Consider the following 10,795-nt stretch of genomic DNA (forward strand, 5'->3'; position numbering starts at 1 on the left):
TGATTTATGTAATTGAAAACAAAAACAAAACACCATTCTTATGGACTGTAAATAACTCCTTCATCTTCTACTGAATTTAACTTGTTTACATGCCCTGCAGCCATACTCAGAGAACAGAATAAATGGCAACTCCTCTTTGGGCCTATTTGAAAAAACATCAGGAAAGGGAGGATGAGAGTGGCCAGACAGTTATGAGAAGGAAGAGATGAGTGCTGAGATAAAAAGCAGCCCAAGGGAAGATTACAAGTTCTCAGAAAAACAGATCAATAGTGACGTTAACTATGCAGCTGCAAATGCAACTATTTGCATTTTGAAAACATTTTTCCCAACTACTTCACTGAGCCCAGGGTATCTAGAACACTCTCTGCAATAGACAAATCCCTTTTGAAAGGGCAGTATTTTAATGAAAAAGTCAATATCCTGAGGATGCCACTGTATTTTTCAGTACAGGACTACTCAAAACTCCAGCTTACCTTCCTCTCCTATTGCTCACCCACTAAGATCCAAGGATCTGAGACCTCTCTCATTTACAAGTGACTCCCAGACAACTTGCCACTGATTTTGCCTCCTCCCTTTTCCCTCCTTAGACCTTTCAACCTGTGGTCCCCTGGGAAAATCATGACTAATTTCCACGTGGAAATTTCAGTCTCAGTGTTAGGTAGTCTCTTTTTGTTGTTGTTGATGGCCTTTCCTCTCCACCCTCTTTCTCTTCACCACACTGAGACTTTTGACAAGGTCAAACAATTCATCTTGATTTCTATATTTATATCTGGGAAGTTCCCTCTCATAGCACGACAGCATTTGAGCTCAGACAGCTTGACAAAAACAGTAGACAAGAAAGCTCCTGGTAGAGAGACCCAGCCTGGAAAAACAAAATCAATTTTAAAAAAGCATTAGAACATCCCAAGTGTGCAGACAAAACGAGCACCAGTAGCCCCAGAATAAATACTGGTTAATGGCTGTACAAAATCAGAGCTGTTCTAGACAGCATTGCACAGTATCTCAGCAGCTGATGGACACAGACCCAAAGTGGCTTTGTGGGGTTTCACACCCAGGACTGCAGTGCCACAGTAAAGGCCAGCAGCAAAAGAAGACATGAAGTGCAATGAATGAAGGATGACTGAGGCAAAGAAAGTCAATAAACATTGACTGGAAGGAATAAAGCCAAAAGCAAGTGAAAGCAGCCCTGGCTGCATGAATGTATTGGTGGAATACATTAAAGATAATTGAAACACCCAGACAGAAAGAAGTGAAACATGAATGCTGTTTATACTTCCTGGCTGCATGATGATGAAGTGATCAAGAGAATTGAGAAACTTAGCAAGGAAGTCCTGAAAAAGAGGGAATTGCAGCAAAGTGAAAATAAAACTGAACACGATGGGTTAAAAACTGGCTAGTTAGTGTTTGAAAGCAAGGACAAAAGCCAGGCAAGAGCCAAGTACATCTCCCAGCACGAGGGAGGCAGAGGGAATGCTACAGAAGCAGTTGTTACAGACAGATGGAAAGTTAAGTTAAATCAAGCAGGTTTCTCTGGGCTCAAACCAGAGTGTGTCTGCACTGTGCAAAAAGGGTTTGCTTATGGACTGCCCCAAGGAACACTGGGACCCATGTGAGTTAAAGCTACACACAGGTGCTTGTGACAGGCAGTGTGAGCCTCAGGCTGTCACATCTGATTTATTGCTCTTCCTCTGAAACTGTACCTCCCAAAGTGACATTCTGTACTGATTTCCACCCAGAATTTAGAAGTGCCTGTGACTGTGGTGGTGACTGTGAGCAATCTGGGGATCCCAATTCCATGCACAGTTTGTTTTCATGAAAATCTTCGGGAGGAGCTTAAAAATTTTAAAAATCATTTTAAATCATTTTAAAAATCTTGTATTTCACAGGCCATTTCAAAAGTCTGTTGGGAAGTGTGGCTAAAGGAATTCTGGATATGATTGAACTGCTTTAGTTTGCTTCCTTGGGAGCAGTTCACTGGTGGGTTCCCTACTGCCTGGCATTCCATGAGGCATGGAGAATTCCCAGACTTGTTCCTGCTGCTGTCTAACCTGCCAAAACCTTTCTACACCTACAATGTACCATCCAAACCCCAGCAATCCTTGTCAAGAGGGTTGATGCTGGTCATGGACAAGCTGGGCCTCCTTCCCAAGGGACCCTCCAACAGAGCCCTTTGCAGAGCAGTAGTGCAGGTGTCCTTTATCACATCCTTCTGCAGGAACAGTGTAAATGGGCTGGAGTTACTCTTTGACAAATTTCTTTTGTTCCTCCAGGGAACAATATAGGGTTGGTTGGGTTTTTTTCACAGTGAAAGCAGCAACTCCCCTGTGTAGTGACACACAGAGCCACAGCTTCAAAGAACATTATTTCACTTTCCTTTCCTGCTTTGCCTTTCTGGCACAAGGAGAAATCCTTGTTTGTAAAATGCTGTTAGCCTTCAGTGTGAATTGTCTTGGAATTGGTTTTCCTTATTTATTTGAATTCTCACAGAAACTGACCTCCAAATGTAGCACAGGTAGTAAAGCTGTAATATCACCCCAAGGCATTTCCTTGCTGTGTAACGTGGATCCTAATAAGTCAGTACCAAAAGAAGTTTTAGCAAAGCCTCGGAAATATGTACAACAGAATAACCTCTAGGTTAGAATCCTGGTTTGCACCCAATTATCAAGGTGAGGGATTTCTCTTATGCACTACCAAGGGTCATTAAAATGTCTTTCCCACTTGTCTCTGCTGTGAAGATTTGAAAATACCTTGATGACTCTTATCCACAAAACTTCCTTATCTAACCACATATGAATCACTTTGAAAGGAGCCACATTTCTCATAGCAACCAAAGAATCAGTCTTAGCAACAAGACAAGCTGGAGAATTTTGTTTTCACATAGTTACTCGTGGACAGTACATTCTGCTTTCCCCTGGCATTGCTGCTGCAGTGTTGACTTAGTAAAGGGTGAGAAATGGTACAAATCAGACTCTTGCTCATAGCAAAGACATCACTTGCTGGGCAAGTTATGATCTCTCTGCCTTTGATGTTATATTTTAGGAGCCAGTGCAAGAGTACTGACTGCTGGAAAGTTCAGAATTTAAATTTTTGCCTTGACAGAACTACTACAAAGAAATGTGTGAGGAAGCTGACAGTTCCCAAAATCTTGACTTCCCCCCACCAGAAACCACCATGGAGAATAAAAGAACGAGCTCTAAAGGCCAACATCTCTGTCTCTCTTGGCATCTGTTCATGTTGAGAACAGTTAGAAAGGCTGCATAGAAGGTGACTTTGTCATGCATATATATTTCCTATATTTTCCTTGCAAGGATAATTTTGGGAGAAATATTACAGAAAAACTGGGAACATCAAAGCAATTGTCACGTTGGTTATTACTTGGTATTGATTTCTTTAGAGGAGTTTTGGGGAAGCTTCCCAAAGAAGCAATGCTGAGCTGACATTTATAACAGGGGAGTGTTGGAGTAGTTTCCATCTCTCAATTCCACTTCTGTGTAAGGAAATGAGTTCCCACATGTGTTTCGATCCTCTGAAGAAATTCCAGGTGCAGGTAGCAATAGTAACTGCACTCAGCTCTCACCCATGTTCCTTCCTGTCCCCTCTGCAGGGGCTGGTGGTGTCCTGCAGGCTGGTTTGATTCCCCCACTGGTCCTGAAGTTGAAGACAGAGTTGGATGAGATCCAGGAGCTGATCCTTGGTACACTCTCCAACTGCCTCCGTGTGGAGGTTTCTGCAGCCCTGGCAGCTGGTGCTGTTACTGTGCTGAAGGAAAAGCTCTCACACCCCTCCACAGCCATCAGGAGCAAAGCAGCCTGGGTCCTCTTAGAAATCAGGTAAAGAAACATCTGTAATGCTTAAGTCCAAGAAAGAACTAATTCTTTCAGGAATAAATTCAGAACTAATTCCAGGAGTAAATAAATGCCATTCATTTACAGCTGTGCTCCACTACACACTGAGGCTGCCACATTTCACATGTAAAGCACTATCAGCCTGAATGCACACATGGGTAAAACAAAATGAGACACATGGGGCTTAAAAAATTCCTAACTGCTAGAAATCACTGAAGAAAGCAGATGCTGATCAGTCATTCCTTCTCCTTCTGTTTGTTTTCAGTATTGGCAGTGGAATCAGGATTTTTTTTCTTGCTACAGCACTGCTAGGAAAAAATTCTTACAGGAAAAATCTTGTAGAAACAGGATTCTGACCACTATGGAGGTAGGGAGAATCTCCCTTTTGTTTTTTGGAAAAGTGCTCTCTCTCAGAAAATTAGAGATCCTTAGAAACTTTCACTGTGATTGGAGACAGAAATAGTTTTTTGCCACAGGTTGCCACATACGTCAGTGATGGATCAGAAAAAGCAATCTCTATATTAAATTTGTGTATCAGAGAATGGATGAAAGGAATAACCTAAGTCCACTGTACTGCAATCAGAAAATATAATAAGTGTTCAACAAATGTCTAATTTAAAAAGGTCTGCAGTTGTTGCAGTTTACATATCAACTGGCACTACACATTCCCTCATGCCCTGTAATAAAGAGAGTTATTAGAGGAAAAGAGTCTCATTAACATGAGCCACAAAAATAAAGCAAAATGCAACTGAAATATGGGCATGAGCTAAGTTCTAGGTCCCTGCAATGGCTGGGCCACATTAAACATTCTTCTCATAGAGGCTGAAAAAAAAAGAGAGAAAAGTGATCTGGGAGAAGAATTCATTTTAGCCCTCTGATTTAGCAGGTTTTTAAATCTCTAGAGGCTTCACCAGCCAGGCTTGTAACTCCATTGCAATTAGGACCAGCAACACCCTTAATCCTACATCCTGTTACATGCAGCTGCCCATCAGTGTCCAGTGTACCACAGAAAGCTTCTTGAAAAATCCAGATATCACCTAAAAATAACCTAGAACATTGTGAAGCTCGCCCAGGCAGGTCGGTGTGCTGTCTTCAGGCCTGTGTCAGCAGGTGGATTCGGCAGCCAGGGGCACAGCCATCCCCTCGGTGCCTCGGGGCAGGACAGTCCCTCCAGGGGGCTCCAGCGCCTGTGACAGCGCTGCTGGCCCCGGGACGGGGCTGCGGCTCCAGGCGTGCCCAGAGGCCGAGGGGGCTGCACGGGCAGCAGGCACGGCTCAGGCCCTCACTCACTCTCACCACCTTCTCTGCACAGCTCTCATGCCGAGGGGAAAGTGGCCGTGTGCGAGGAGGAGGAGGTGATTCCTGCGCTGCTGAGCCTGCTGGAGGACGCGCAGCCCGAGGTCCCAGTTAACTCAGCGGGAGCGCTGATGTTTGCTCTTGTTACACCTCAGGGTGAGAGCCTGAGACAATCCTGCTGGGGTGCCTCCTGGAAATCCAATTCTAGGGCAACTTAGTCAAAACCATCTGCCCCCTCTACTCCCCAAGTCCTCAGTTTCTGACAATGTTAATGCCAGTCAAGAAATTAAGACTGGGACATTTCCTTATCACTGTCTTTAGCAACTATTGCTGCTTCGTCACAGTGCCTGGGTGGGACAGGATATTTCACATTTCATTCCCTTAAGTAGGTCAAGAAGTTATTTATCTACCTCACCTGCATCATTTCCCTCCAGAGGGGGAACATTTTCCACTCAAGTCCAGACCACACAGACATGCAGAAAGCTGGAGCTGCACTGAACCACCAGTGCTCAGCAGAGGAGCTCTGCTCTCTGGAAACACTCTGGGATTAGAGACAGCTCCTCTCTCACAGCTGGGAGAGCAATGAATATTAATAAGGTCTGTAGCTCTCCCAAGTAACTTTCATGACACAGAAAATACTAACTGCTAAATTTCCAGTGTGATGAATGAGTAATTAGACATAAAAGACTCAATAACAGCAGTTGTGTTCCAGTCCTCCTCTGCAAACCCTCCTCGGGCTTCCAAAGACAACTCAGGAGTGGATCTCAGTCTTTGAAGTGTTTTTAGAAACGAAAGACTGGAGGATGTTCTTAAGGGCATCTAACAAATTCCACTCCTCACCCCCCTCCAAAACATATTCTATCATTTAGTGCCTCACGTATTTTTGGATCATTTATTGCAAAGGAAATACTAATGTGCAAGGCCGATAAAGTGAACCATGAAAGATCTTTTTCTTTAAAAACAAACGGCCAGGAGCCAGCCTTGGTCTCTGAAAGAAGAGCATGTTCTGCCTCTGTGCACTGCACCTCCAGGGCTGCTCAGAGCTGCAGCCAGGCAGGGAATGGAACGTGTCAGCCCAAGAGGATGACGATTAGATGTCATTACACATTTCAAAGCCACTTTATTTCCCTACAGGGAGATCCTCAGCCATGGGTGCTGCAGCCATTCCCCCTCTATTGACGCTGGTTGCTGAGGAAACCAGCAAAGCGCGTTTGAATGCAATCAAAGCCCTCACCCTGCTGGCTGAGCTGCCAGAGGGCCGCCAGACTCTGCTGGAGCACAGGGACACCTTTCAGCGGTGTCTGGATGATCCCAGCGAGGCCGTGCAAAGAGCTGCCGAAATCGCCATCACCGTGATCGACTGGAAACCCTTCTGCAGCCGCGATCTTTTCTAGAGATCTATTGCCCTCTATTGTTGTCTGGGTGTAAAAGGTACACGATTACATGAGACCTTCAGCACCCCAGAGCTCTCTTCCCTACTTACTCTGGGTCAGTTTCTCCTGAAAAGTTATTTGGCAACACTTTCACATCTATATTGCAAGTCACAAGCAGAAAAATGGAGAGGAGAAGTTAGGAAATGTGGAATTCTCTCCACTAGGAGTTATTGCCCAAACTACCAAGATTTTCCTGTGATACAAGACACCAAGCCTTTTTGTTTTCTTCATAATGTTCTCTCCTTTCGTTTTTGAACCTCAGCCTATCAAACACTAATCAATAATTAATTATATTAGAAAGGTTCACAATTAACCCCTCCAGCAATTTGTCCATACTGACAAATTGATCTAACAACAGGAATCCACATGAATTTTGCTGCAAACATTTGTTGAACGTGGGATTAAGACCAAAGTCCTAAAGCCTTTACCAGGTTAGCCCTTGGTAAAGCTGAGCTGGGGCCTCTCCAACAGGAGAGGGCTCTGGTCCCTAACTGGAATTGCTTCTAACAGGGAACAAAAGCACCTTGGGATTTGAGCTGAAGGCAATGGAAGTGGTGGGAAGTTTCAGTAGCGTTTTATTCACTGGGAATTCAAGGCTGGTCTCTACTGACATGTTGCAAATTTCTGTTTGCACTTACACGAGTGTAATTTAAGAGGCTTCAACAGGAGGCCTGGGCACAAATGAGCAGGACAGCCCTGACCATTCTCAGCCACCAAGGAAGATGTGACAGGGTGGCTGACACAGCTTCACAGGAAGTCCCATTTGTTTTCACCTGGGTTTTGTTCTCACAGGGGAGTTTTATATCCAGAACTGTAGCTACAAAGCAGCTGCATCAGGTCTATAAAAGGGGTCATTTGTCAGGGCTGCTGTTCCATTCAAAGCCACGGTCACACTGCAAACTGCATTACCCTTACACACAGGATAAACTCTTCCTGTAGGAGTGATTACAGTTAAAATGCTTCTCTTCCATAATGTAACCAAAGGGTGAATTTCCTCTCCTATAAAGATGTGATTTAAAAGTATTGAGTCAGTTGGATTCATTCCCTCCAGGCAGGATCTTGGAGGAACTCTGCCTTTTAAACACATAAGGCACTGGTACGTAATACATATTGGTGCCAGAGTGCATCCAACTCAATAAGAGAAGCCAGGCAGCTTTAATAACATGCTAAAGGACTAGAGCAGCACAGTTCTTACAGAACTGCAGGAAAATCTGGTAACAGTCATCACTTTAACCCAGGTCCAACCTTGTCACAGCCTAGCCTGGTCATTCAGGTGTCACCCTTCAGGGAATTCCCAAAATAATTAGCTGTTCAGATGCAGAAATAAGACCATCCACACTGAACTGCTCTGACTAGAAGAAATTGATTTGGACCTTAAGTAGTGTGTTCCAAGTATCTGCCTGATCAATGCTTTAAAGACAACAGAAACTGTTCCCAAAAAAGCCTCTCCATGGATCAGTGTTCTCATCTTACACAGTACAGAAATGGAACAAAGCCTCGGGTGAACTCTGAGATATGGACACTACTGGGGCCCTCCCACATGTCAGCTTTTGTCTCAGCAATTCTCTGGCCCTGTTACACCTGGCAACATGAAACCATCATGCTCCAAACACGACAGGAATTCCCCTGGGCTGTACTGACCATGTGCTGCCTCTGCAGATGCCAGGATTTCAAGTCTGTGTATGAACAACCACTGATAACCACTGTTAACTGGGTTTTCTACTAACAAAGCTGCATTGTTGACAAAAAGGTAGTTGCAGATATAATAATCAAAAGTCACAGGCTGTGCTGCTATGGGATGAGAGACAAGAGTCCCCATTTCATGAGGCTGGCAATTAATTAGCACTGTAGGCATCAGTAAAACAATTGGCTGGATCAAAGAACAGCTGATGAACACTTTCCCTGGACTAACTTAGCTTTCAGTCAGGAACACTCCATAATAAAGCTACCACAGACTTGGTCACAAAAATACTGAAGAATGTTTTGAATTGCTTCATACACATTACAAACACTTAAATGAACATCTCAGGATCTGGCACCCCACACCCTAATTAAACTCACCCTTTCAAAGGAAATGCTCTGTGTTCAGCAAGTCTCTGCTTTTAGCACTGTGCCCTCCCCAGTGCTCTATGCCCTGAGGGCTTTAGCACCATGGCAAATTTTTAACATCAATGAAATCAATTTGCCTTTTTAGCTTGAAGCCAACAATTATTAAGGCCCAGATATAATTATAAGGTCCCAGGTCAGTACTGGAATTAATGCACTTAGACTCTACACAGATTGAGCTTTCAAACCAGTTGCCCAGCAGTCCTCAGCAGCACCAGAAGACAAGACAGCTGCATTGATGGGAAACAAGACTTCCCTGTGGACTCTCGTGTCCCACCCAGGCAGAGGGCATGTTGAATTTTTTCTAACAGTTTCCAGAAGGTTAAGAGTGTTATGGCTCTTTGTTCTTGCAACTACAGACTCATTGCCACTGTCCCTATGCTCTTTCAGGAGGCCAAGGAATGGAAATCATTCTGTCCTGCTCTGGAAAATGGCAGCTTTTCATTCCATCTCTTCACCTTTCAAAGCAGGGAGTATACTTGTTTCCCACCACTACCTTTTCTATTAAAAAATATAAAAATCATATAGTGAGAAATTTGTCTAAGGACAAAACAATCTGGGAAAATCAGATTTGGCTAATGGCATTAAACCAGAAAGGCAGAGACAGCTACACACAAAGCTAATATGCTCAAAGCACAGGACTTCTTTTTAGCCAGACAAAGTTTGCAATTTGAATGAATAAAACCCATTTTTATAATTTGTTTTAGCATACCTTGCATATAAGCTACATTTTTAAAGTTATAGGCTGTATAACTTTAATAGTGTAAACAAAAATGCTGCACAGAGGGACAAGAAACTCACACTTGAGGCTGAAGCTCTTCCAGGTACCTTCAGAAAAGGAGAGGAGGTGCTGATCCAGGCAGGCAGAGCTGCTCTGGCCTCAGCTGTGCCAGGGGAGGGGAGGGTGGGCTCAGGAGCTCCAGGGGAATTATTCTTTCTCACAGCTGCCCATGGAAGAGGGCAAGAAGGAATATTCTTCAGGAGGCACAAAAAAGGCAACCTCTTTTATTAATAATAAGGATGATAACTTGAGTCACTGCTTATACTGTCTTGCAGCAGAACAACCAGTAGAAATTGGAGTGAGTGAAGGTTTGTCTGTCCTTAGGTTCTCCAGCACAGGCCTACAATACACACTCCATGAGAAAATGCCATGAATCACCAAACAAAGCCAGGGGTTTTTGCATTTCCCACCTCTTTCAGCAGTGTTTGCCTGCTGTTATTGCATCTGGGAGTAGAGACTCTCAGTTCAGCACAGGGGAAGGTCTCTGATTGCTGCTCCCTTCCCTCCCTGTGGGTTCTCTGCTCCCCCAGAGCACTGCAGGGCACAGACACCTGCAGCTGGCACATAAGACCACTAAGCACATGAAAGCACCCAGCAGCTTTCCTGAGAGCAGCTTTGCTGTCACCCCACAGCCTGTGCCCAACCCTTTCCTGTGCTGTCTGCCCCCAGAAATGTCAGCTCTAAACTCCTCTGGCTCCACCCTCCAAACCAAGGAGCTCAAATACAATGACTGACAGTCCCTGGATTTACTGTTTAGCTTTGCTCCTCCTTTTTGTGTTGGCTTTTACTTTACAGGAACACTCCTGGTTTTGCCCATTAAGGAAGGTCAGGGAGCCAAGTCCCCTGGCCATCCCAGCTGCTCTGGGCTCCCAGCACCACAACCACCTGCACTGAGGAGCTCAGCCTTGTGCCATGGCCTAGTTCAGCAAGGGCAGACAGTGCTAGATACAGATGGCTACTGCAGATTGATTCCAAGCAAAGTCCCAGACCTTCCCTCCCCTGGCATTTCAGTGCACGAGGTTTCTCAGTAATGAAATAGGAATAAACCCAAATTCTGAGTTCTAAGAACAGGGTGTTCTCATCACCATCAATACTAAACATTTGTGAGATACTTGGATACATTTTTGTGGGTGATACAGACAAATTAAATGAGCAGTGATTTCATATTCCTAAGAAAAATCCTGGAAGTAGTATTTCTTAAATGGAAGGTTTTGTTTAGTGTGTGTTCTTTACAGAGCAGTATCACAATGTGCTAACAGTGCTACTAAGTGCATATTTTATTAAAAGAATTCTGTATATCTAACTGAAGTCCACTGAAATAAGCTTTAACTGTG

The 10,795-nt window shown here is 44.2% G+C and overlaps 1 protein-coding gene across 1 annotated transcript in view; it reads left to right on the forward strand.

The window, feature by feature from the left end:
• Positions 1 to 6,535, forward strand: part of RSPH14 (radial spoke head 14 homolog) — a 71,218-nt gene extending 64,683 nt beyond the window's left edge. Inside the window, exons 4-6 of the mRNA XM_059863565.1 lie at positions 3,605 to 3,830; positions 5,158 to 5,297; positions 6,276 to 6,535. Coding sequence (XP_059719548.1) covers positions 3,605 to 3,830; positions 5,158 to 5,297; positions 6,276 to 6,535 — 626 coding nt within the window. The remainder of the gene's footprint in view (positions 1 to 3,604; positions 3,831 to 5,157; positions 5,298 to 6,275) is intronic.
• The last annotated feature ends 4,260 nt before the right edge of the window (positions 6,536 to 10,795 follow it).

This window comes from Haemorhous mexicanus, chromosome 19, assembly GCF_027477595.1.
Source record: "Haemorhous mexicanus isolate bHaeMex1 chromosome 19, bHaeMex1.pri, whole genome shotgun sequence".
In the NCBI taxonomy this organism is placed as follows: Eukaryota; Metazoa; Chordata; class Aves; order Passeriformes; family Fringillidae; genus Haemorhous; species Haemorhous mexicanus.